Source organism: Rousettus aegyptiacus, unplaced genomic scaffold (genome assembly GCF_014176215.1).
Source record: "Rousettus aegyptiacus isolate mRouAeg1 unplaced genomic scaffold, mRouAeg1.p scaffold_m13_p_5, whole genome shotgun sequence".
NCBI classification, from domain to species: Eukaryota; Metazoa; Chordata; class Mammalia; order Chiroptera; family Pteropodidae; genus Rousettus; species Rousettus aegyptiacus.
Window position 1 is genome coordinate 120,719,952 of NW_023416308.1, and position 24,531 is coordinate 120,744,482.

The window sequence follows — 24,531 nt, forward strand, 5'->3', positions numbered from 1 at the left end:
CAAAGCTGCCGGCAGAGTCAGTGTGGCATCGGTGGCCAGCGCCCCGGGACAGGTCCGGCCACAGCCCAGGGGTCCCCCTGAGAAGAGCAGCCAGTGTCGCTCGGGCCCCCACTGCTTCCGCCCTCCCGGCCCTCGGCCCAGCCCCTCCTCAGCCCACCCCGGGGGCCTCGTCCATGAACCAGCACACACCGGTGGAAGGGAGTCTGATCGCTTTATTCACAGACCCCAGAAGGCGGGGGCAGCCAGGACAGAGACGTGGAGCGAGCCCCCCGCGCCCGGGCCGGGGGGCCGGACACCGCCGTGCGGGCGCACGCCAGGGTCTCTGCCTCGGGGGCCTCTGCAGGGCTTTACTTCCAGCGTCCTCCGACTTTGCCCTTAGCCGTGGCCCCGGCCTTCTTGCTGCTGCAAATGGGAAGCAAGTTGGTCTTGAGCTTCAGGCCGTCCGGGGCCAGACCCTGGCCGAGCCCCCTCTCCAGCCTGTCGCAGGCCCCGTCCTGGCGTCTGTGCTCACCCAGGCTGCTGGCCGGGCGGTGGGCCCGGCCCGGCCCCCAGAGTCCCCCACACACCTTCCTAGCTCCATCCATCCAAGCGGAAGCGACTCACCTGTTCCTGGCCCAGCGGGGCCTGGGGGGCCTTGTGCTGAGGCAGCTAGTATGGTTAGAAGGGCCAGTTCAGCCAGCAGGGACACCCCGGCCCCAAGTGGGGACACCATGGCCCTCCCTCCTCCCTTCCTGTGAGAGGGGCCCAGGTAGGGCTGACCCCCGGCTGCTCAGGAAGCTGCCTCTGCAGATGGCTGTCTACTTTCCGGCCACGCTGGGCCACAGCCTCTGGTGCAGCAGGACATGCCCTTCATCCTAGGGTGCCAGGCCCGGAGGGTGGGCTCAGGACCTGGGAGGCCTCTGTCTCCGGCTTTGGCCACCGGGTAGAGCCGGACCCTGGAGTCAGGAGGCTAGCACCCTGGGGTGGCAGTCCTCAGGAGCCTGCCCCTGCTGTCTGAGGGAGCTGGGTGCTGGCTCAGGTGAGGGGGTGGCACGACCACGGTGTGTGAGCCCCGATGCTGGCCTTTCGGACAACCGTCTGGGAAAGGCCATGGAGTCCCCGAGGCTGGCCTTGGGGGAAGGCCTGGCGATAATGGCCACTGGCCCACGCCCTGCAGGAACCAGCCTGAGAGCTCACGCATGCACACACGCACACGCACATGCACACACGTGCCATGCTGCGTCAGCCCCTGCCAGGGAACACGGGGTGCCGCCTTCTCTAGCGTGACCCCCGCCCCCGGGAGCGGCGAGGAGGCAGAGAGTAACCTCCTCATGTTCCCCGACTCCAGGCTGCCCTGGAGACAGTGCAGTCTCACCCGTGACCGGCTCAGGGGCCAGGCTTGGCAACGAACCCCGGGGCGGGCGGCCGTGGGGCGCGGGGCCCGGCGCAGGCGGCGCCAGCGGTCCCGGGCCCTCCCAGCGCGCTTGCCATGGGTCCCCCGGGCCCCAGGGCTGACCTTCCAGGGTGCAGAGGGCTGGTGGCAAGTCCAGGCCTCCTTGCTCCCTGTCCCAGGCCGCCTTTGAGGTGACATGCTGCTCGTATGTCCAGGAGCCCAGTCTGGCTTTGCTGGGCCAGTCTGAAGGACACCCAGAGCCATTCACACCCAGGGGAGGGGCCTCCTGCTGCCCCCCGATCTGCCATCGTCCTGGGCCCTGGCACAGGGTGGAAGGGGGCCTGGGCAGGGGGCGCAGGGCCTGGGCATGCCGCTCGAGCGGCTGGTTAGTCTGGTTACTGCCCTGTGAGGGCTGGCCACTGCTGGGAGCAGCCAGGCCGCGGGTGGCCAGTGGTGGCTGTCCTGCAGGGCCACCTGCCCAGCATGGAGCGAGGGACCGGCTGAGCTACTCACTGCTTCTGGGCCTGGTCGATGCGGCTCCTGAGGTTGGTGATCTGCAAACAACATGGCGCCTTACCGCGACAGGCCCAGTGGGCCAGGCAGGACGTGGGCCAGCACACCCTCCTCGGTGCGGGCTCCGGCCACGGCCCGGCCCCCTCGGCGCCGCACGGGGGCCACTCTGGCTGGAGGACACCGTCTCTGAGTCCTCGGGCTCATGACTGACTTACTGTTGGTGGCGTGCACTGGTCACCTGGGCTCTGACACGCGGCAGCTCGAGCTGACCACTTACCTTGCAGCCTGTGGCAGGGTGCGGGGCAGGGGCCACGGGGCGGGAGGTGCGGCTCGCAAACGGAGCCCCTGACTCTCGGGGGGCGGAGCTCAGAGTCCCCTCTCACTCCTTGGCCCAGCTGTTCCCCGCTCCTGACTGCCCAGAGGGAGGCTTGGGGAAGGCAAGGCCCTTCCCCAGCTGCCCGCAGGGACGGCAGGCCGGCCTCAGAAGCCAGTAGGCCGCCAGCAGTGGGGAGAAGCTGGGGGGGAGGAGAGGGGAGGCCCCCCTCGCCTCCGTGCCCGCTGCCGCCGACATCCTCTGTGACCCAGAGTTTTGCCATGCGAGAGGTTCACCGTGCATCGCACACTATGAGCCTGGTCCAGAGTGGACTCGGCTACTTACAACTTGGCCAGCATCTCCACTCTGGCCCGGATGTTCATGATCTAGAAAGACCGAGATGGTTCGGGGCTGGGCGGGTGGCAGGGCTCGCCCGGGCCCCAGGCCCCTCCGCGGGCCGAGCACAGTGGGGCCGCCCTGGCTCTGCGCGGGCAAACCCCGCTTCGGCAGGCCGACCTCCGGGGAGAACCGACAGCTGGGCGCGCTGCCCCCGAGCCCGGACCCCGCTGGCTCCCGCAGCGGCCACCCCCACGGCCCATGCGGCCCCCACGCACGCTGCCGCTCCGTGTCACGGGCCCTCTCGGGCGACACCAGGCGGCCACCCCAGCCCCGGGCCCCAGCTGGGCGAGAGTGCAGCACCCCGCCTGCCCGGACCCGGGCTCCTGGGGGCCCTGAGGGAACAGGGGGTCGGAGCCGGCCTGGCCGGGACTTGGGTTTGCGGAGCGGACTGCGAGAGGCGACATGCCGGCAGTAGAAAAAGTGAGTGTCCCCCTGGGGACCCTCTACAGCTCCAGGCGACGCGGACACCCGAGGCCCCTCCCTGCAACTGCCGCGGGCCGCCCTCAGGGCACGGCCGGAGGAGCAGGAACAGGGTCCGGTCTGTGCGTGGAGCTGGGGACGGCCTTCGTGGGCGCCGCAGGGGCCCGGCCGGGCCGGCGGGCGCGCGGGGCGGCGGGGGCGCTGAGCCTGGCACTCACGTCGTATTTCTGACGCTTGAGCTTCTCCGCGAACTCGAACTTGTCCGTCTCCAGCTGGTACAGGGTGTCCCACAGCTCCTTGGCCTTGTCCCTGCAAGGCGGCCAAGGTCAGGCTTGGCCGGATAAGCCCTGAGACGCAGGGCCCAGGCCGCCCGCCACCCTCCCGCGGCCACCAGCGAGAGCGGCCCTCGGCGGCCCCGCGCCGACCCCGCGCCGACCCCGAGGCGGCGGGCTCAAAGAAGGCGGCTCGGCCCCGCCCCACCTGAGCTTGTCGTCACTGAGGTGGTCGATGTTGAGTGGCTTGCGTCTCTCGGCCAGAACCTTCTTCTTCATCTCCCGGGCTGTCTGCTTCTTGCCTCTCTTCTGGTCAGCCTGAGGGGACACGCAGGGGGGGCGGGCCTCAGGAGGGGCGCGGTGCTGCGGGCCGGAGGTGGAGGCGGGCTGCGCCCCGGGCGCCACACCCACCTTGGCCAGGTAGCTGCTGTAGTTGGCGCCCATGGAGGACAGGGCCTTCTTCTTCTTCAGGTCGTCCTCGGCCCTCCTCCTCGCGTCCTCCTCCTCCCTCCGGGCCTTCTCCTCCTGCGGAGACCGTGCGCAGGGCCTCAGGGCGGGGCCGTGGCGGGGGCGCCCCCCATCCCGGGGCCCGCGGGCGGGCGGGAAGGGCGCCCGCCTCACCGCCAGCCGGTTCTGCCGCTCCCGCTCCTTCTCGGCCCGGATCCGCTGCTGCTCGGCCCTCTCCGCTCGGCGCTTCTCCTGCGGCGGACACGCGGTCAGCCGCCAGCCCCGCGCGCGGCCGCGGCCCCGGTCCCGGTCGCCTCCCCCGGGGCTGCCCCACGCACGATCCGCTCCTTGAGTGCGATGAGCTCCTCCTCCTCCTTCTTCCTCGCCTCGAAGTGGCTGTCGATGAGGGCCTGCAGCTCCATCAGGTCCTTGTTCTGCCGCTTCTTCTGGATGTCCTGCGGGCGGCACAGCCCCGTGGCCACTGCCCTTCTGGGGACTCTGGCCTTCCCGACCCCTGGGCCGCAGGGGACGGACGGTGCCCTCCCCCTCCCCCGATGGCGAGCCCAGCTGTGAGGTCACCAGCACCCCGGGCAGGGACCAGCTCTGAGCATGCCGCCACCTCCTCAGGGGCGTCCTGCACGGACCAGCGGAGAGGAAACCAGCGAGCAAGACAATGTGGCGGAGAGACGTGTGGACAGTGGACGGATGGATGATGGGCGGACAGATGATGGGTGGTCGTGGGTGGTCACGTGTAGGTGAGAGATGGCTAGGTAGCCAGGTGGTAAACAGATAGATGGGTGGATGGATGGATGGGTGGGTGGGTGGATGGGTGGATGGGTGGATGGATGGATGATGGATGATGGATGATGGATGATGGGTGGATGGGTGGGTGGATGGATGGGTGGATGGGTGGATGGGTGGGTGGATGGATGGGTGGATGGGTGGATGGGTGGGTGGATGGATGGGTGGGTGGATGGGTGGGTGGATGGGTGGATGGGTGGATGGGTGGGTGGATGGATGGATGGATGGGTGGATGGATCGATGGGTGGTGGGTGGATAGGTGGGTGGGTGGGTGGATGGGTGGGTGGATGGGTGGATGGATGGGTGGATGGATCGATGGGTGGTGGGTGGATAGGTGGGTGGGTGGATAGGTGGGTGGGTGGGTGGATGGGTGGGTGGATGGATGGATGGATGGGTGGATGGATCGATGGGTGGTGGGTGGATGGGTGGGTGGGTGGGTGGATGGGTGGGTGGATGGGTGGATGGATGGATGGGTGGGTGGGTGGATGGATGGGTGGATGGGTGGATGGGTGGCTCAGCGGGCGAGTGATAAAGGATGGGCAAAGGTGAGGGTGGGCGAGTGAGTGGGCAGAGGGGCGGGCGGCTGCGGGGAAGAGGCGAGGGGCAGAGAGGAACGACAGCCGGAGGAACGGGCGGACGACGGGTGGGTGAGTGGTCAGGTGTGAAATGAGCCTGGCGGGGTGAGGGGGGTGCGCGCAGGAGACTGAGTGGGTGAGGAGATGAAGGACGGGTCGGTGGGCAGGTGGGTGGGGGGGCGGAGGGCGGGGGACGGGGCAGATGAATGGCTGCGAGGGTGGTGGGGGGGGGTGGATGCGTGGGTGCCCGAGTGCCCTGACAGGTGACCAGGGGAGGAGGCAGATGGCGGGTGGAGGGGGGAGAGAGAGGCCTGCGACTGGAGAGGTTTCCTCTGGTCCGGGAAGGAACCGGAGCAGAAGAGCCTGAGGAAGAGGTGACCCCTCGGGCCCCGCCCGGAGCCCGGAGGCTGGGCGTTGGGGGTGGACTTACATCGAAGTCCACCTTCTCGCCTTCCGGGATCTTAGGAGCAGTGAGTCTGAAGGAGAGAGAGAGAGAGAGGCCCGTGAGCAGGGACAAGCGGGGACCCGCCAGGACGGTCAGCCTGGCCCCAGGCGGGCCCCCCGCCCTCCCGCCCTGGCACGCGGCTGAGGGCGCGTGGCCTGAACTTGGTTCTCATCGGACATATACCCCACTGTCCCCGGGGCGGCCTGACCCCTTCGAGAAAGCTTCGGCCTCGTGGCGTCCCTCTGTGTTGCCAGATTGTGGACGTCGTCGAGGCCCGTTTCACCCCCAACTGTCCAGGAAGGGCACCCTCAGTTCCTTGTCTAAACAGATGCCACCCAGAAGGCAGGGTTGTCACTGCAGGTCCCCCGGAGGAGGGGGCACTGGTCCCTGCGGCCGGGAGCGGGCCTCAAGCCTCTGCGTTTCTGTGGCCTCTCTTTAATCTTTCTTTCTGGGGCCCAAAGGAAGGGGGCTGGGCAGAGAGCCGTTGAAGCGATGGGCAGCCCCCCTTCCCTGCAGGCAGCCCTCCGTCCCGCGCCCTCCCCCCCAATGCGTTCCAGATGGAGCAAAGAGTTAAAACGACAACAAGGATTTTTTAAAACAAGCCGTAGAAGAAAGTGGAGCTGAATATCGATCAAACTTCTGGACGAGGAAACGCTTTTCTGAGCTCAGAGGTCCCGCTGAGGGAAAGATGGCCAGATGACTCCACGCAAATGAAAAACTTATGTATGTGAAAAAAAGGCAGAAATTGAAAAGGGAGGGGGTGAGAGAACCGGTCCAGACTAGAAAAATATTTCCAGCGAACACAGAGAAGACTTATATCCTTATGCACACGGGCGATCAGGAAAACCTGGCTGGCCGCCTGCCGCCGATAAACGGGCCGAGGGCACAAGCCACCGCTTCGCAGAGAAGAAAGGGGACCAGTTAACAAACGGGGGGCGGCGGGGAGGGCCGCCCGCAGCAATCAAAGGAATGTGACGGAAACAGCCCCGAGAGGCCCCCCGCCTCATCCGCCAGCGGTGTGGGGCGCAGACCCCGCGGTGAGACCGCACTGGGGCCCCTCTCGGAAAGCGAGTTGGCAGGACGTCCAGAGCCTTCAGAACGTTCAGATTCTTTGACCCATTAATTCCAGTTCTGGGCATGCGGCCTAGGGAAATAACCCGAAACACAGAGAATGCTTTCCACCCAGCGTTATTTATGATAGTAAAATATTGGGGGAAGCCTGCACCTCCTCACCAGAGAGACGGTTAGGAAAATTACGGTTTGTCCGCTTGACGGAGTATTATGTGGCCATTCAAAATATTTAAGAAGACTGTGTAAAAACATGGAAAAATACTTATGAATAGTGCTACATTTTAAAAAAAGCAGAATTCGAGGCTGTATAGACAGTACGGTATTTGAAAAACAGCTCAGAGCCTAAATCTTTTTTTTTTTTTTTCCGAGGTCGATGCATGGAAAAAGAGTAGGAAGAAATAAGGCGTTTTATTTCTTTCTCCTCCTTTCCGCCGTCTGGCTGGCTGGGTGGGAGTTATAGCCGATTTTTTTTTTCTTCTTCATTGGACTTTTATGTATTTTCCAAATTTTCTTTAATGAGGTGTTTTATTTTCATAATGAAAACACAAACATTTTTTTAAAACTAGGAAATATCTTGGGATCCGGCAGCTTTATTTAAAATTGCTGAAAAATAAAGTGCGACGGACGGAAACGGGCTGGCTCCGAGCTCCCCGCGCGCCGGCCCTCTGCTCACGGCCCTAACGGCCCCGGAGGGAGCGGGGCCCGGGCTCGGGGTGGGGGCAGCCCGCTCGGCCCGCTCCCCAGGTCCCACGAGCCCCGGGAGCCGGACCACGGGCGGGCGGAGGGCTGGGGGGCTTGCTCCTTGCACACAGAGAAGTCCCAACAGTCAGATAAAACAGAATCTCTGGAATGTTCACAAGACCCCCACCCGGCCAGGAAGTTGGTTCTCCAGGGGCTCAGAGGCCCCCGGCAGTGAAGGGTCGCAGAGCGGGGGGGAGGGCCTGGTCGAGGCATTGTTCTGAAGTGGGTTCCAGGGGCGAGGCCCTCCCTCCACCCACCCTGCTCTCACGTCTGGTTCACATCTAGGGCCCCCCGAGACCCCACGGCATGGCAGGGCAGGGCAAGGCACAGTGGGGTACGGCGGGGCTAAGAGGGCCAGGGGACCTCCGTGAGGCCTGCCTCTGTCCCCCTTTGTCCCCCGACTCCCTGTCTGCCTTCCCGGGGGCGGGAAGTCCTCCTCGCCTGTGCTGGGTGACCCCGGCAGAGCCGGGCCCGCGTGGACCACCGGAGGCCAGCTCTGCCCTCCCTGGTGGAGTCAGGTCTCTGCCTCTGGGGACAGTACTGGCCACCCCAAGTGATCCCATTCGCACAAAGTGCCTTTGTCGGACCCCTAGAATTTTAAACCCAAATCGAGGAGCGAAGAAGCGGCCACTTTCTCCAGGGCGCTGGGTGCCACCTCACCCCCCACAGAGCCTGAGCGCACTGTCTTCCCCTGGGGGCCCCCGGGTCCCAGCCACCCGGGCCTCGTACTCACTTGGGCCTCGGCTTCTCCTCTGCTCACCACGACGCCAGGCAGCATGGGGAGAAGGGGGGAGGAGAGACCGTGTGACCGAGGAGCCCACTCCTGCCCAGCACCCTGGGGACCCCCCGGGCGGCGCTTGCCGGGCTCAGGCGTATAGGGTTGCCTGTTCGCCCGCTGAGCCCACCAGGATCAGAGGGGCCCGTCCCCACTTCAGGCCCACTAAAGTCCCTGTGGGGCTCGAGGAGAGCTTGGGGCCGGGGACCAGGCCATGGGAAGGGGTGAGGGGAAGGAGGCAGACATGGGGGCCGGGGAAGCCTGGAGAGGCAGGAGGGGTGGGGAGAGCGGTGGGGGAGGGAGGAGATGGTGGGGGCGGGGGTGGGGGGGAGGCCCCTGCCCAGGCCCCCGGCCTGCGGGCCGGTCCCCGCCGACCACCCCCGCCCGCCCCGCGCTGGCCGGAAGCTCGGCGCCCGCAGCGCCTGCGCGGCCCGCAGCTGAGCCGGCGGCCACGGCCGATGCGTGCGAAGCGGGCCGGAGCCAGGCGCAGCCGGCGGGCGGGCCCACTCCCCGTCGGGGCGGCCGCCGGCCCGGCCCTTACCTTCCTCCTCCTCCTGCTGCTCCTCTGCGGCGTCTTCGGGCGAAAGCGCACATGCAAGAGAAGAGCCGGCGGCCGCGGGCAGCGTTGGCGGGAGGCGGGAGCCGGGCGCAGGCGCGGGCGGCCCCTGGACCCTCCCCCCGCCGTCGGCCTGGCCCCCGGTCGCGCCCCAGCCGGGCCCCGAGAGCTGCTGCCGCGGAAGGGGCGCAGGAGCTCGGTGCGGCCATGCAGCGGGCACCCCACCCCTACCCGGGAGGCCTCGCTGTGAGTGGGGGGCCCCGTGGCTGCTGGCCGCTGGCCCCTCCGAGCCCTTCCGCCGAGGCGGGCAGGGCCCACCTTGGGAAGCCGGGGCCCTCCCAGCAGCGTGGCCTTGGGGCTGGGGGCAGGCCGTCCTGGGGGCCTGACTTCTGGGTTTTGCTGAGCTCAAACCCAGCGGGTCTAGAACAAAGCCCGTTGGGGCCTCGGGCCTGCGGGAGCCTCGCTGGTCCCAGCCTGGGGCCGAGGGAGCCCGAGCCTGCCGCCCACCGTGCCCCAAGGTGGCCTGCGCCTGCTCGTCCCTGAGGGCGAGGGCTGCTGCCTCCCCCAGGGGCCTGCCCCTGGCCCAGAAGAGGCTTCTCCCCTCCCACGCCTGCGTCTGCCACCTTCGGGGTCCCCGCGGGCCGCGGGGCCGGCTGTCCAGCCTGGAGCCTGCAGAGCCTCCCCAACGTCCTGCCCTGGCCTCTGGTGCAGGCTGCTTCTTGTCACCTTCTCCACCTTCGGGGCCCTGGGGAGGTCCTGGCCGCGCTGACCCTGCCCCCGGTCCCCGCGCCGGGCCCTGCGGTCGCGCTGACAAGGCCGGGGCCCCAGCCGAGCTCCAGCAGAGCCCGGCAGTGTGCCCTGCTGTGTGCTGGGCCGCGGCCAGCAAGCCCGTCTGGGGACGGGGCGGGGGTCCCGGCTCGCAGCCCCTGGCCTGTGTGTGCACTTGGTGGGTTTTCCCCTCACGTCCCCTGGAGCTCACGGATCAGTGGGGTTGCTTAGGAACTGGCAAACAGCCCTTTGCAGGTGGCCCGGGCCGGGGGCGCCGCAGGGGCAGAGAGCAGATCGGCGGGGGGAAGGAAGGGCTGGGAGAGGTGCCTGGCCTTCTGTGGGCGCCTGGCTAGGCCCAGGGCTCTGGGAGGGTGGCCAGGGCAAGAGCGGGGGTGGTTGTTGGGGGGATGCATGCTCGGGGTTCAGGCCCAGTGGGGAGGCCCCCACAGCACCACCGGGGTGTCACGTGAATGGCGGGTCTGAGCAGAGGGCCAGCTCGGGCCTGGGCTCGAACCCACAGCCCCCTCGCCCCACTGGCCGGTGTGCCCCAGGCCGTCCGGGCCTGACGGCCCGCTTTCTCGCACGCAAGGCCCCTGGCTCGTCTGGGCCGCCGTCCCCACCTCGGGCCTGGGCCTGACCTCACACCTCAGCTCGCTCGCCCACCCTGCCACCCGCCTGCCCTGCCTCGCCTCTCCTTCTCTGCCCTTCCCCACCCCACCCTGGAGGAGCCGAAGGGTCTGAGTGGACCCAGGACCACCTCCCAAGGCCCGCGCTCCCCGCAGGGCCCACACTTGGCTTGGCCTCGAGGGTGGCTGCCCTCCCTTCCTGCCGGTGGCCTGGGCAGGGCCTCATCCCCCACCCCTGAGAGCTCTCAGCGAGGGGGGCCAGGAAGAAGCCTGTCCCCCAACAGCCGGCCCCGCCTGAGCCAGCACGCAAGGCCTAACCTGTCCAGCCCGCAGGAATGGGGCCGAGCAGCATGCAGGCGGGCGGGCAGGGGCGAGGGGCCGGGAGGAGAGCCTACCTTCCTGGACTTCCTCTGCAGCAGCGGCGGCGGCGGCGGCGGCATGTCGGGGAGAAGGGCAAGAAGCGGGGAGAGAGAGCCGCAGTCACCTCGGGCAGAGGCGCGGGGCGGGGGTGGGGGGCAGACAGGCAGGGCGGGGCGTGGGGCCACGCGTGAGTGGGTTACGCGGCCGCTTGTTCCTTCCCGGCCAGGCTCCTACTCCGTCCACTCGCCCGCGTAGGGCTGAAGTCATGCCACGTACCTGGTTCATGAACTTCGTGGAGGAAGGAGGGCCACGGAACAAGAGGCAAGACCGCGGGTCAGAGGTCAAAGGAGAGAGGATCCGAGGTTAATGGGCGCGGCACTCGGGAGGGTCAGAGGCCAGGGAGCATGCGGGGAGCGGGCAAGACGCGGTGGGTGTAGGCCCCGGGGGCACCGCCCCCCACTCCTGCCCCCCCTCGCGGATGCGGAAATCGGGGCTCAGGTGGCGTTTTGCCCTCTGGTTCTTGCTTTTGTCGGGACATCACTGGGGACGTTGGGGTTCCCGCCTGCTCTCAGGCCCCTGGAAGGACGTCCATGCCCCAGGCTGGGGCTGGGGCCAGGGAGGGGGCCCTGCAGCCCAGGGAAGCATGCCCAGAGGAGGAGGCCCCCCGCCTCCCTGAGAGGGGCACCCACGCCCCCTCCCTTCTCAGCCTCTGACGGAGTGAGGGCAACGGGCCTCAGTCCTCGGCGGGCCTGTCCACCGATCTGAGCGCGGCTCCTGACCCCGGCTCCTGACCCCGGCGTCCACCCAGAGCCTGAGGCGGCGGCCCCCCGGGGCAGGGTGGAGGGGTGGCCAGGAGGTGACAAGGGCCCGTGCGAGGGGCAGGTGGCCCTGGGCCGGGGTCCAGCCCTCGCCCCAAGGCCAGCCTGCAGGGGCTGACCTTCCCTGGCTTTCCGATCACCCGAGATCTGGCCTAGTCCCCGACCTGGCCCAGCGTCCGACGCCTTGTGGGCTGTCAGCTACCCGCCCTGGGGCCATGGGGTCGTTTCAGGGATGGAAGGTCCGGCCACATCCTGCGCGTGGCCCAGCGGTCCACTGCTGACCCACCCCCCTGTGCGGGCCCCGCCCGAGGTGCGGAGCGCCCAGCGTCAGGGCACCCCAGCAGGGCAAGCACTGGCCGGGGTTAGTGGGTTATGTTGAGGCCACATGTGGGGCCCCTTGGCTGGCTGGCGCCTCGCTGTGTCCTGGCACCCCCTGCCCCGTTCGGGCTCCAGCCAGGCCCCGGGCCCACATGGGGACCAGAAGTCCAGCGTGTCCATACCTGCCTCGTGGACTTCTGCAGCTGCGGGGGGGCCGGGCGCGGGCAGCCGGAGGAGAGAGGAGAGGGTTAAGCCAGGAGCACACGCATGTCCTTAGGGGTGGGGGTCACTGAGGACGCAGGGCGGGCGGGGGCGGCGTCCTGGGCCCCACTTACCTTCCTCCTGGGCCTCCTCTGAGGTGGGAGCCGCAGGGACCGAGGGAGAGAGGGGACAAGGGCAGCCGTTAGGGGAGCGCGGGGTGGCGAGCACCCCGGGCGGGGCGTGGGCACAGCAGGCTGCAGGAGGGGTCCCCAGTCCTGCACTGCGGGCCCTCGGCGAGGCTGTTTGGGGGCCCGAGCCCTCAGCCCCCCGCCCGGGGACCTGCCCCAAACTCTGTGGCATCCGTGCACAGGGCAGCCCGGCCACGACTGGCTCTGGGGTGCTGTGAGCGAGGACAGGGCACAAAAGCCATGTGTTCTGAGGGAATGCCACGCCGAGGAGGCTGTCCGGGGGGCCGGTGGCTCCGAGTGTGCCCGGCACTGAGGGTCCGGGAAGGGATGCGTGCAGGGGTACCCTGCCCACCGGCCGCGCTGCCTTCCCCGGGAGAGGGCGGGGGGGCTCCCGGGACCACATTTCCTGCTCAGAAAGAGTCTTTCCACCTTTTCAGCAGAAAAAAGAAATGTTTTGCTCATGTTGTTAGGGGAGCCAAGTGTTTTCAAAATATTTTCAAAACACAGCGCCCCGAAGGCCTCACAGGGGAGCCTGCTCGGCGAGGCGCGTGAACGCGCCCCGGGCTGAGCGGGTGCCAGGGCTTGGGGAGGGCCTGGGAACCCCCCGAGCCTGGGAAGCGCCTCCCTGCGCGGCTCCCAGGTGTGCCTGCCCGGGCACGGCCGAGGTTCCCACAGGCGCCAGGCGGGCCCCAGGGCAGGGGGCTGCGGGTCACGCCTGGCGGTTCCGTGCTGCGTGAGGAAGGGGAGGGCGCCAGGGCGGGGGGACGGAGGGGCATGGGGACGGGGACGGGGACGGGGGGACGGGGGGACATGGAGACGGGGACAGGGGGACGGCGCAGCATGGCCCGCATGCCCAGGCCCTGACTTCCATGTGAGCGAGGCTCGGTGGCTGGACCCCAGGGCTCACACCGTGGACACGAGCTGGTGTGGGGTTAATGAGTGACCGATGAGTGTTGGCTCGCAGTCCATTAAAAGGACTGGAGGTTAGGGTGGTTGTTAGTCGCTGAGCCTGGGGGCCCACGGGGTCCTGTGGGGCGTGAGGAGCAGGCGGAGGGGGTCGAGGCCCTGGGTGGGGGCTCAGGAGCCTCCCTACTTACCTTCCTCCTCGTACTGTTCTGCAGAGAGACAGAACGAAGGGGAGGGGTGCATTAGCAGGGCGCCCCCCAACCCCAGGCAGGCCTGGACCCCGACAATGACTGGGGTGCTCAGGCCCAAAACAGGCCTCTGGGCGCCAGGCGAGGAAGAGGCTCTGGCGATGGCAGTGGCTTTTGGGGAGGGTTCGGGGCCCCGGGTGCTCATGTCCTACTGGGGGAGCGAGCGGGGAGCGCCCGGGGAGCGCCCGGGCCTGGGGTTCCCCAGCTGGGGCTCCCCGGGGCCAGGCTTGGGGGTGAGGGCAGGGTTCAAGAACCACCACATGACCTTTGAGGAAGAGGAGGCCTTGGGTACAGGGTCAAGAGTGAGGAGCCCATTTCAGAGGGGGTCACTTTGGAGCCCAGTGACCCGGGCCAGTCCGGGGTGACATCGGCCATCGGAGGAGTCACGGGGAGGAGGTGGCTTCGACACTTACCCTCCACCTGTTCACTGTGGGGCAGGGGCGGAGAGAGAGAGGGGGGGTGAGGGGCTTTGCCCATCCTCAAAAACGCCAGCAGGGCCTGGGCCGAGGCCGAGGCCGAGGCCGGGGTCCGCGGGCGGGAGGGGCGGCCCCACGGTACTCACGCTTCCTCGTCAGACATGGCGGAAGGCTGCTCCTGCGGGGAGGGGGGGAGGGAGACCACCGGCGTTGAGGCTCTTTGGCCCAGAGGTGCCGGAATGGGTGGGGGCCGGGCGCACGAGGGGAGAGCCAGAGCCGCGGACGGGCGGGGGGCCCCGTCCCCCAGCCCTGGGTGGGCCCGTTCCCGCGCCCCGGCCTCCGCGAGGCCCCCCACTTCCTCTGAGGCCCCACACTCCATCCCCCCCGCCGCGTCCTGCCGTGGCTCCAGCCGGGGGCTTGGAACGCTGAGCTGGACGGGATGTTGGCTGTACATGGCGCCCACCCCCTCCCCGGGCCGCCACGTCCTCTGCGGCCTGCCGAGGAGGCCCCTCCAGAGTGTGTGGCGCCTGCGCGGCCGCCCTGGACGCTGCGGCCATCCTGCGGTGCTGACCCGAGCCTGGCCTTGTGCTGGGGTGGGGGCTCCCCCAAAGGCCCTCGACCACAGAGCCCGGCCCCCCGAGACAGGCGCACGGGCCCCACGAGGGCCGCTCTTCCCGGGCCGGGCCCGAGTGCCCTTTCGGACCCATGCAGCCCTTCCAGGATGCACGTCCCCTCGGGGGGCCGGGGCGCCCTGCACGTCCTCTCGGGGGGCCGGGGCCCCCTGCACGCCTCCATAAGCCCCCCTTCTACAGTGGCAGGCATGCCCGAGCTTCCGCCCCGCCGCCCCCTCACCCGGCCGAGCTCGGGACAGGCGGGGGTGTTCCCGTGTGTGTGCCCGCCCCCCCACGCCGTGTGCTGAGAGCCCCATCCGCCGCCCCAGCCACGCTCCCAGGCCCCCTGGACACCCTCGAATTTGCCGGCGTCTGCAGGGAAGCGCCGTGCCCGGCCGGGCCGCACGTGTCCAGGTGCGGCCGGCGCTGGGCCAGCGGCTCGAGGACTGACTGCCGGTGCGCTGGCCCCCCCGCACGCCCGGGGCGGCCCGGGGCCTGGGGGCTCCGAACAACCCGGTCCACGACAGCGCATGGCCGGCTGCTCCCTCGAAGGCCACAGCCGCGGCCCCCGGGAGCCTCGTGTAAGAACTCCGGTTCATCGTGTGAAAATGCGTGTGGGATGCACACACTGCCCGCTCGGCCTCTGCGGCCCCCTCGAGTCACAGCTTCCTGCCCTGCGTGCAGCCGGGGTCTCGCTGACCCCCGGCCGCCCGGCCTCCGCCCCACGGCCTCTGGAAGGCGGGGGGCGGGGGGGCCAGTGAGGGCCTGGGCCTCACCCCGCAGTGCCCAGCGCTGACCCAGCAGCCCCAACACCTGTCAGCCTCCTTGAGAGGGGGCGGCCGTGGCCCGTGCCCAGGGCCGGGTTATTTTTAAGGAGCCTGTGGCAGCTGAGACGTCCAGAAATAGGTGCCCAAATCAGCCAAGACTCCTCCGCCCAGAAACCCAAGGCGGCGGGAGGGGGGCCCGAGGGCAGCTGTCGGCTCGGGCCCTGGCCCGGCCGGGCCTGCTCAGGTCTTCCAGGTTGGCCCTCAGCGTGGGGCAGTCCCAGGACGCTCGGGGTGGCCCCCCCAGGGGCCTGCGGAGGGCGAGGCAGCGGAGGCCGCCCCCAGGGGGGCTCGGGGCCCCTCGCCCCGCCCGCCGGGGAGGGGTGAGGGTGGAGTGTGCCAGGGCAGGGATGGCGTCGTGACCGCTGAGGAGGTGTCCGCCTCGCGTCCTGCCCTCCAAGGGGCGAGGTGGAAATAGCTTCTGAGGTCAGCGTTCCTTGGGGGACACTGGTCTGGGTGGCATCAGGAGGAGCAGCTGAGTCCTGACGCACTGGGGACACCGGGAGTGGGGGGGAGGGCGCGATGCTCCCCTGGGCAGAGGGGGCACAGGGCCCCTGGGCAGGCGAGACCGTGGTCCAGCTCCCACTCGCCCCTCTGCCCTGCCCGGGCCGGGCCCTGCCTACGGCCTCCTCGACGGCGTGCGTCCCGGCCACTGTGCCCAGAGGCGGACGAGACGATCCCCCACCCGAGCTGTCTGTGCAGATGGCCGCACGGAGCTGGTGGAGCCAGCGGCCACCCAGGGCCCGGAGCCCGGGCTTCTGGGGTCACTGGCCGTGGTGCCCGCTGCCTGGCCGCCCCGCGGAGAGGCCGGCGAGGCCAGCAGCTCTCGGGGCCCCGGCCGCTGGGTCCCCAAACCCTCGCCTCTCTCCAGCTCCGGCCTGGGACCGACCCCTAACCCCTGAGCCCCGCCGTCCTCCTCCTGGGGCCTCCGCCGGCCCCATGTTCTTGTTCGGAGCAGCCCCCTCTACATCGTTCCGGCACCCCAAGACACCCCGCAGGGTTCCGGGGGGCTTCCGGGGCTCGCCGAGCCACCGTGCTTAACACCGAGATGCGTGGGAGCGCGGCCGAGCCCTCGGGGCCCCCAGCGCGTGGCCCTGCCCGGCCCCCGGCTGGCTGCTCGTGGCCATACCCACCTGCGGCTGAGCGTGCAGAAAGGCTGAGCTCCCTGTGGACAGGACCGGCTCGGACACTGGCCACTCGGCCTCGCACCCGCATGTTATACTGACACTTGATCTTCCCCGGCCGCCGATTGGCCGGGGGCTGGGTGGCAGGGTGCGCGGGGCGGGGGGGAGGGGGCCGTGCCCCAGCAGGCCCCTTACCAAGTATAGGAAGAGCAGAGGAGGCGAGCACGGGGCACGGGGCGGCAGAAGGGGACCCCGCCGCCCCCCCGGGAAGTGTCAGCTTCTATTTTTACCCCTCCCCCACGACGGGCACATTCTTGGTGGCTGAGGATGAAGGAAGGTTTTGGGTGGCCACGGCAACGCGGCAAAGTCCTTGGGACAGGCTGGTGTGGGGTCCCCAGGGCTGGGGCCCCAAGTCCCTCAGCCCATCTGCCTCGCTGGTCCAGGGCGACCGTGGGGCTTTGCACACGCAGGCTTTGCACACGCAGGCTTTGCACACGCAGGCCACGCCGAGCCCACCCGCTTCCCTGTTGGAGGAAGTGTCCCGGACACCTCCGTGGAGAGGCCTCGGCCAGGCCCCCGTCACAGCCGAGCCGTGCGCAGTGGCCGGACCAGGTCCTCAGGGTGAACGCCACTGGGGTGTGCAGAGTGCCGCGTGGCTGGGGGCCGCCCCTCAGTGAACCCCGAGTGCCCGTGTGGGGGTGCAGACCCTGCAGGCCTCCGTCCCCGGGCTGGGCTCGGCTTCGTCTGGACTCTGGGGGCACCGCCAGCCCCACACGGTGCTCACCCGCGAGGCCAGACGCTCCCACAGCCCTGCCCTTCGGATCAGGGAAACCGAGGCCTGAGTGGGCAGGAGCAGCCCGACATCCCCCGAGCACAGACGGTGGGGCCCACGGGGGCCCGTGGGGTGGCCTGGTGCACAGTAACGGCCCCTGCTCCCTGGGGGCCTGGAGCGCAGACCTCAGGATGATGCCAGCAGGGGGTTCACACGCCCCGGCCCCAGCCACCCCCAGCTCACACCTGCTCTGGGTCCTCGGAAGCTTCCAGAAGGCCTTCATTGGCACCCCATCCAATCCCTACGAGTTGGAGGCGAGGCCACAAGGACCCTAGACAAAGACCCTGGACAGCAAGGGACGCGCCCACAGTCTCGCGGCCGGGGGAGGCAGACGGAGACCCTCCCCTGTCCGGTGCCTGCCGGGGAAGCAGCCGAGCAGGAGCTGGGGGGCCAGTCGCCCCGCTCGGGTCGTGGTGGGGACGGGTGTCAACCCCGGGAGTCTGAAACTCACCGGGAGGCTGGGGGCGCCCCCAGCACCTCCTGTTTTGGGGATTCCTGTTGCCGGACAGAGGGGCAGGCGGGTAGGGGAGAGTCAGAACTCCGAATTCCTCCGGCCTGCACACCTCTGTTCTCCTGTCCAGGTCCTTGGATGGACAAGGGCTTGGCAGGCCCACCTGCCGCCCGCCCGGCGGGCTCCGTGTAGGACGCCCCTGAGTGGCTGCTGGGGCCGCCCTGCCCACCTCCTTCCCCCGGGCAGGGGCCAACGTCCCTTCTCAGGCTCTGCTAACGGGGACCCCCCCTCACTGCCCACCCCGCCCTAAACACACAGATGCATGTGCATGTCGGGGAGCAGCGGGCCTTGCCAGCAGGCTGTGCTGAGGCTCGGCCTAGGGAGCCCCGTGCCCCCAGCCTCGCTCCCCGGGGCTGCCTGTCGCCCCCATCCCGGCCCGGGGCGCCCTTAGGCGCTGACCCTGCAGTGGCCCTGCGCAGCCAGCAGAGGAGGGTGGCTGCCCGCTCAGTGGCCTTGGCCTCTGGCAGGTGCTGTCGGCGAGGGGGCCGAGCCAGCGAGCGGGCGCTGAGGTCAGCGGGACGGGGTAGGCTTTATTTTGGGTAGCGGTGACCTCCTGCTCAGGGAGCCAGGCCTGTGGGGCGGCAGGACAGCTCCAGCGGGCACTGCCGGACGGGCCGCTGGCCACCGAGGGCCCGCAGCAGGTAACCTACGCCCCGTCCGCAGGCCTGGCCAGGCCGGGGTGGGAGCAGAGGGGCAGGCGGGGGCCATGGCCGGGGGCTGCAGGGGCACTGGAGACCTGCGTGGGGCACTGGTCTCCAGCCCAGGCAGAGTTTGAGAGCCGACTATGCGCGGGACTTCAGCCCGGGACGGCGAGGGGTGGGCTCCCAAAGGGGGCGAGGCTGGCAGAGCGGGAAGCAACAGCCCTTGGGGGTGACCCCAGGAGGGTGAGGGAGGGCGGGGTTCCCTTGATCTGGGCCTGGCCCGCAGTGTGCGTGCTTAGGGGTGGTGGGGCCCAAGGGAGTGCGAATGCCTCCCGGGGGCCCTGAGCCAACCCGGCGCCTGCCTGGTGCCCACCCGAGCTCCCGCCCGCCGGGCCCCGCGGGCTCCGGCTCTGCCAGGGCCCGGGGGGGGCAGCTGCTAGCCGGCATTTGTCAGCCTGCTCCCTGCCGCCCACATGCCCTGGTGAGGTCCCGGCCCCGCCACCTCCCGGTGCCTGGAGCAAGGGTGCAGGGGTGTCAGGAAGGGCCTGCCAGGCTGGAGGACGGAGGCCAGGGCCGGGGCCCTAGCACCCCCGGCCACGCACTCCATGGGCAGTGGACCCTCTAAGCCTCTCGACCCCCAGGTCCTGTGTCACTGTGGGGGTCAGCGCCACTCAGAGGCGATCGACCCTGTGTCCTTGTCCTCGAGGCCAGGCGAGGTGCCGGGGACCCCCAGAGGTGCCGGGGAGACCTTGAAGAGGGTCGGGGCAGCGTTGGTGGCTGTGCCTCTGCTCTGCCCACCCCACTCTTGTCTCGACCCTCGGGCTGTCCACTCTGGGCCCGGCCCACTCCCCAGGGTGGACTTCGTGGCTGCCTACTGCTGGCGGCCCACGCCCCGTCCGGCTGCGGGGAGGGAGCGAGCTCCGTGTCCCTCGGACGCTGCCTCGGACGGGATCCCGAGTGAGGAAAGGTGGCCACGACTTTTCATGTTTTAGTACTTGTCATGTTGTCCTTTGGGCAGCTGGCAGAATTTGACCATGAAGACTTCAGCAGACAGAGGCTCCTAGCAGAGCCAGGCGGGCCTGGGATGCCAGAGGTCCAGGGGTCAGCTGTTGGAAGGGGCTCCCCAAACGCAGAGGACCACCGTGAGGCCCGAGCACAGGCCCGGGGGGAAGGGGGTGGGCGGGGAGAGCACCCACACCCCAACTCTCACTTCATGGCGTCCATCCACCTGCCTACGCACGAGCATGCCTCCACCCTCTGCTCCCCTCCCTCCCTCCCTCCCTCCCTCCCTCCTCATCCATCCATCTATGCATCTGTCTTTCCACTCACACGTCCATCCACCCATCGCACGCTTCACGCGCACCGACTCAGGCCACGTGGCCCCCGCAGCCCCCGGCCCTGCTCGTCAGGCATCTGCCTGCCTGTCCATCCCTGCTTCTGTTTACTCTCCACACGACTACTTTCCTGTCCATCTACCTCTCGTCCCTCTGTGCATCCACCGTTCCATCCATCAATCCATCCACTATCCATCTGTCCTTCCGTCCACCCACCCACCAACCCAGCCACCCGTCCGTCATCCGTCCATCTACCCGTCCGTCATCCATTCATCTATCCATAATCTATCAGTCGCCCATCTGCCCATCCCCCAAACTGTCACTGAGCACCTCCTGGGTGCCGGGGTGGGGGATGACTCCAAGGCAGGTCTCGTCCTTGGGGGCTGGCCGCACGAAGGAGAGTGCGCCCCGTTTCAGTCACGGGCCAGTCGAGGAGAAATCGCACACTTCATGTGCACCCCGACTCAGACCGCCACGCCCCTCACACCCGAGTCTACTCCCCGAGGCCACGGGACAGGACGGAGCGCCTGAACGCAGCGGCCACCGGCCCGTGTGGCCCCCGCACCCCCGGCCTGCTCCACGTCGCTCTCCCGGCAGGTAGCACTGAGGGACCAGTGCGTGGGGTACGAAGAGCTTTATTGCACAAAACGGAGACAGTTGCAGCCGGGGGGCGGGACGGGGGCGGGCGGCACAAGGCCCGGCACGAGGCCCGGGCGCCGGCGTGGGCACGGCGGCTCTCGACTGGAAGGTCCCCGGCAGGCTGCACCTGCCTCGTGAGCGCTGGGCCCCGGTGGGGACAGTCTCTCCGGCGAAGCGTCAGGGGGGTCCCTGTCCTTCCCGGACTGTGACGAGCAGAGCCCAGGGCCAGGGGACGAGAGGGGAGAGGGCTTGGAGGGTCCAGGGACGGAGGCGGCAGCGGTGGCAGGTGCTGGAGGCGGGTGACTGGAAGCAGCGTCTTCGGCAGGGCTGTGCCTAGGAGCTGGGGCTGTGGCGGGTCCTCTGGCCTGCACCTGCGGCCTGGGCCTCGGCATGGCTGAAACACAGGTGGGGTGAGCGCCTTAGGCTACGTCCGCAGGGCGGCCCTGCCCCTCCCAGCCTGCGGCTTCTCTCAGGTGGCCACCTTGGCCCTACCCACACGCCCTCCCACCGCCGGGAGCAGCCGCAAGCTCCATCCACCTCCGCCTGGGAGGCCTGCTCCCCGAGGCTGAGCTCGGATGCCCTGGGCCATGCTTGGGACCTGAGGCCTGGGGAATGCTGCCTGTCACCTGTCTGCCTGCTAGCCTGGCAGCTCCCCGGAGCTGGACCTGGGGCTCCTGGGGTCCCGAGCCCCAGAGGTGGGCAGCAGCACCCCGGTCCCCCTCCGCCCCCACCCCGGCGGCCTCTGGCTCGGCCCAGACACCGTTTCTCAACGTCCTTGCAAAGCACGTGGCACCCAGAGGCCAGGAGGTCTGCGGGGGGCCCCCAGAGGCCCCCCACATGCCACCAACCCCGCGCCCACCACCCCACTTAGCATAGCTCAGTGAAATGGCTCCCACCTCCAGGCCAGTCTACCTCTGATGATGCAGCCTGGGCCTTCGGGCCTCTGGCCGCCACCCTCACCGCTGGCTGGCGGTGGACACGCCCGTGCTGGCCCCAGACGCTTGGTGCCCCTCACGCGCTTGGGGCCGGGGACTCTTCCTCCCCCATGGGCGCCCAGCCCAGCATGTGGCCCCCACCTGGAGCTGGCCTGGCTGTGCACACGGGCAGCGCCGGGAGGTGGGTGCCGGCCCTCGTCTACCACCCACCACCCACCAGCGACTCAGGCCTCTGCGGGCTCCTCCCTGACCTGGTGAGGGCGGAGTCACCCCGCAGAGACAGACATGCCTGGAACGCACCTGGTGGTGCTCGGTGGGCGGGGCTGTGACGCGCGGGGGCGCCACTCCTGTGGGCCACCGGCCCCTGCCCAGCGGGGGACCTGTGACCCCCGCTGACACGCCGTCCCCCCCACCCCAGGTGCAGCGATGGTCCTCTCCGCGACGTCGGCGGCCCCCGAGGCAGCCGGCCCTCGCCCCCAGGGGCCCCCCCGGCCCCCGCCGCCCCTGCTCCCCAAGCCTGGGAAGGACAACGTGCGCCTGCAGAAACTCCTGCGGAGGACCTGCCGGAGAAGGCTGGCGGCGGCCGGGCCCCCTGCCCCGCCCGGGGCCTTTCGCAGCTCCCTGTCCCCCGTGAGCGAAGCCAGCCACGACCAGGACACCTCGGCCTCGTGGCCCGCAGACGCCCCGGGCGCGGAGGCCGCCCCGCACCCCAACGCCCCGTGCGCGTGCGCGGAGGCCGCCCCGCATCCCGAAGCCCCGCGCGCTGAGGCCGCCCCGCACCCCAACACCCCGCGCGCGTGCGTGGAGGCCGCCCCGCACCCCAACGCCCCGTGCGCGTGCGCGGAGGCCGCCCCGCACCCCAACGCCCCGCGCGCGTGCGCGGAGGCCGCCCCGCATCCCGAAGCCCCGTGCGCGGGGGCCGCCCCGCCCCCCGACGCCGCCTACGGCCCGGTCGCCCGCCGCGAGGCGCCCCCGCTGCAGCAGTCTACCCTGGCCCTCCGCGTCACGCGGCACGGGGGCCTGGGCGTTGCCGTCACGGCCCCGGACCCGGAACCCGCCTGCTCCCCCAGTCGCTTCGCCCACGCCCCGGGCGCCGCAGTGGGGGGCACCCACACCAGCCACGTGCAGATCCAGCTGGCGCCATCCCCACGGGCTGAGGCCCCTGCGCCCCCCCAGCTGGCCCCCAGTGGGGGCCCTGGCGGCCAGGACCAAGGCACCGTCCCCCGCAGGGCCCAGCCCTCGATCCCAGTGGCCCACATCCGCCCACTCCCCACCGGGCCCCCTGCCGCCAGGCCCCGGCCCGAGGCGGCCCCTGTGCCCAGGCCGCACCCCGGCTTCCAGGCCTCGGGGCCCAGAGAAGCCAGTGCCCGGGTCGTGGTGCCCATAGCACCCACATATCGCTCACCGGGACCCTCACCCGACAGGCTGGCGGCCCCCATGGCCCCCGAGGAGCATCCTGACGAGCCCCCCGTGGCCGGCCCTGCCACTGAGGCCCGACGAGCCTCCAGCCCACACGGGGCCTCGTCCCCCTCCCCGTCTTCAGGCCCCCACCCCTGCCCTGTCCCCCAAGTTGTGCCCAAGCCTCGGCTTAGCGGCTGGACGCGCCTCAAGAGGCAGCTGTTGGAGCAGGCAGAGCCGCCCCCACACCCGGAGCCGGAGCCGGAGCGGAGCCCCGAGGCCGCGGCGCCCGAGGCCGCGGCGCCCGCGGGGACGGCCCCCGCAGGCCCAGCGCCCCGGCCGCCCGCCTCCCGGGCCTGCCGGCTGTGGGACGCGGTGCTGTACCGCATTTCGGTGGCCGAGTCCCACCGGAGCCCGGTGGCTCCCGGGGACGGGGCGCAGGGCCTGGCTGGCCGCGGCCGCCTGCCCCTTCTGTACCGGCCTCGCTTCGACGCCCGGAAGCTGCAGGAGGCGGCCGCCCGCCCCCCGCCCGTGGTCCCCTCCGTCCTGGAGCCCGGCGCCTCGCTCAAGAACTTCAACCGGACGGCGGCCGGCTGGCGGCTCCTGTGAGTGGCCCGCGGGGCGGCCCCGGGCCCTGGACTGGCAGGTTCAGGGGGCAGCGGGTCCAGCAGGGAGCCACAGCCTCAGGAACGGGTCCCAGGAGGGGCCTCCAGGGCGAGGGGGCCTGGGGCTGGCTGGGCGGCCAGGCCGGAGAGGGGTGAGGAGTTCCCACCTGTGTGTGTGTGTGTAGGGGGGGCTGCATCGGGCCACAGTGCGGGGCTTACGGGGTGAAACTTTCAGTGAGAGACAGTGCCCAGCCTACTGAGGGGCAGGGCTGGACAGACGGCCTCGTCCGGAGGGCCCACCTCCGTCTCCAGGGACGCCTGGGATGGCAGGACTCAGCCCCTGGACGCTCTGGGCCGTGGATGCTGAGGCCGGCGGGCAGGCTGGCGGGCAGGCTGGCGGGACTGAGAGAGGCTTCTGGCCACAGCCCTGGGACCAGGACTTGCGAGGGGGCAGCGTCGGCAGGGGGCTGGCCGTCCGCCCCCCGCAGGACGTGGTGGGTGCCGGGAACAGAGCCTGGGACCCAGGCCCCTAATAAACATGTGTCCCACTGCACAGTGGTCACCTCCTGACTCTGCGCCGGGGGCGGGGCTGGGAACCAGAGTGAGCCCCCTTGGGGCTGGAGGGTGACACCGAGGTCCGGGCTCCCTTCCGACCAGTGGGTGGGACCTGAGCTCCCAGGACTTCCACCCACGCCGACGGGCTGACCCCTGAAATTGTGGCCCCTTTGCCGGCGGGAGGTCGAGCCCTCCATGGGGGGGGGCCAGCTGAGCAGCCAGGGCTTGTGGGCGGGGGGCAGGTCTGCAGAGGCTGGGGGACCGAGTGAGGTCCGGCTTCTGGCCAGCGCTGAGCCCGGGCGTCGGCCCTCACCGGCTCCCTTGCAGCTAGGCCAGGCCACCACGGTCCAGAGCGGCCTGTCTCACACGGAGCCACGCTCCGGCCACGGCCCGAGACTCACCGGGGGGCAGCCTAGGGTGCCGAGCCCTCATCCATGAGCACCTTCTCGTACTTCCCGTGTCCGGTGGCCACAAACTTGTACCTCTTCCCAGACGGGGTGCTCTGCCGGGCAGGGAGACGGAGGGCGAAGGTGAGCGCGGCAGGGGGAAGATGCCGCCGCCCCCAGGAGGCCCTCCGAGATGAGCACGCGCATCTCGGCTCTCACCGGGCGGGCCCGCCCGCTCTGCACCAACCACCTTCGGGCTCTACCTTGATTGTCGACGCCGTCTTGGAGCCCCCTTTCTGCTCCCAGAGGCTTTTCTTGCTCATGTCTCCAGCCACAATGTCCTGGGGACAGAGGGGGGACACGTCACAGGGGCGGACCGCTGACCGGGAGGCCTCCAGCCTTGGGCCCGCCTCTCCCGCCTGCCCCTCGTCCGGAGCCCAGGGGGAGCAGGGAGAGCGGCTCGTCACCTCACTGACCAGCCCGCCCTGCACGGCCCGCCACTCCCGAGGCCAGCCGGCTGCACGCGGCTCCCCCACGCGCCCTGGGGGCCATCCGTCCCCGCTCGCCTGGACGGTCTCGTGCCCGCC

At 70.0% G+C, this 24,531-nt stretch overlaps 2 protein-coding genes across 7 annotated transcripts in view; both read right to left on the minus strand.

The window, feature by feature from the left end:
* Nucleotides 1–232: 232 nt before the first annotated feature.
* TNNT3 (troponin T3, fast skeletal type) lies at nucleotides 233–16,163 on the minus strand. 4 transcript variants are annotated; one of them, XM_036221497.1, is made up of 17 exons: nucleotides 16,118–16,163; nucleotides 13,696–13,727; nucleotides 13,547–13,560; nucleotides 13,077–13,094; nucleotides 11,926–11,943; nucleotides 11,773–11,793; nucleotides 10,731–10,742; nucleotides 10,490–10,504; nucleotides 8,103–8,121; nucleotides 5,543–5,588; nucleotides 4,075–4,191; nucleotides 3,911–3,988; nucleotides 3,701–3,814; nucleotides 3,498–3,607; nucleotides 3,236–3,326; nucleotides 1,886–1,926; nucleotides 233–402 (listed from the first exon to the last, which is right to left on the minus strand). In XM_036221497.1, the coding sequence occupies exons 2-17, from the start codon at nucleotides 13,710–13,712 to the stop codon at nucleotides 348–350; spliced, it is 786 nt and encodes a 261-aa protein (XP_036077390.1). In that variant the 5' UTR covers nucleotides 13,713–13,727; nucleotides 16,118–16,163; the 3' UTR covers nucleotides 233–347. The 4 variants fall into 4 exon arrangements, with proteins under 4 accessions (XP_036077390.1, XP_036077391.1, XP_036077392.1 ...); XM_036221498.1 differs by lacking the exon at nucleotides 1,886–1,926 and adding an exon at nucleotides 2,544–2,584; XM_036221499.1 differs by lacking the exons at nucleotides 10,490–10,504; nucleotides 10,731–10,742; nucleotides 11,773–11,793; ... (3 more) ...; nucleotides 13,696–13,727; nucleotides 16,118–16,163 and adding an exon at nucleotides 8,686–8,768.
* A 3,882-nt stretch (nucleotides 16,164–20,045) lies between these two features.
* Nucleotides 20,046–24,531, minus strand: part of LSP1 (lymphocyte specific protein 1) — a 33,436-nt gene continuing 28,950 nt past the window's right edge. For all 3 annotated transcript variants that reach the window (XM_016149623.2, XM_036220987.1, XM_036220986.1), the window contains exons 9-11: nucleotides 24,208–24,285; nucleotides 23,960–24,060; nucleotides 20,046–20,459 (exon numbers count right to left, since the gene is read on the minus strand). In XM_016149623.2, the coding sequence (XP_016005109.2) occupies nucleotides 23,971–24,060; nucleotides 24,208–24,285 (168 nt within the window). In that variant the 3' untranslated portion in view covers nucleotides 20,046–20,459; nucleotides 23,960–23,970. The remainder of the gene's footprint in view (nucleotides 20,460–23,959; nucleotides 24,061–24,207; nucleotides 24,286–24,531) is intronic.

What these genes read in the sequence shown, in the direction of transcription:
- TNNT3 (XM_036221497.1), bottom strand. An exon ending in TCGCACTCAAGGAGCGGATC is followed by an intron (nt 3,989 to 4,074) that starts GTGCGTGGGGCA and finishes TGTCCGCCGCAG; the next exon opens with GAGAAGCGCCGAGCGGAGAG. An exon ending in ACAGCAGCTACCTGGCCAAG is followed by an intron (nt 3,608 to 3,700) that starts GTGGGTGTGGCG and finishes GTGTCCCCTCAG; the next exon opens with GCTGACCAGAAGAGAGGCAA.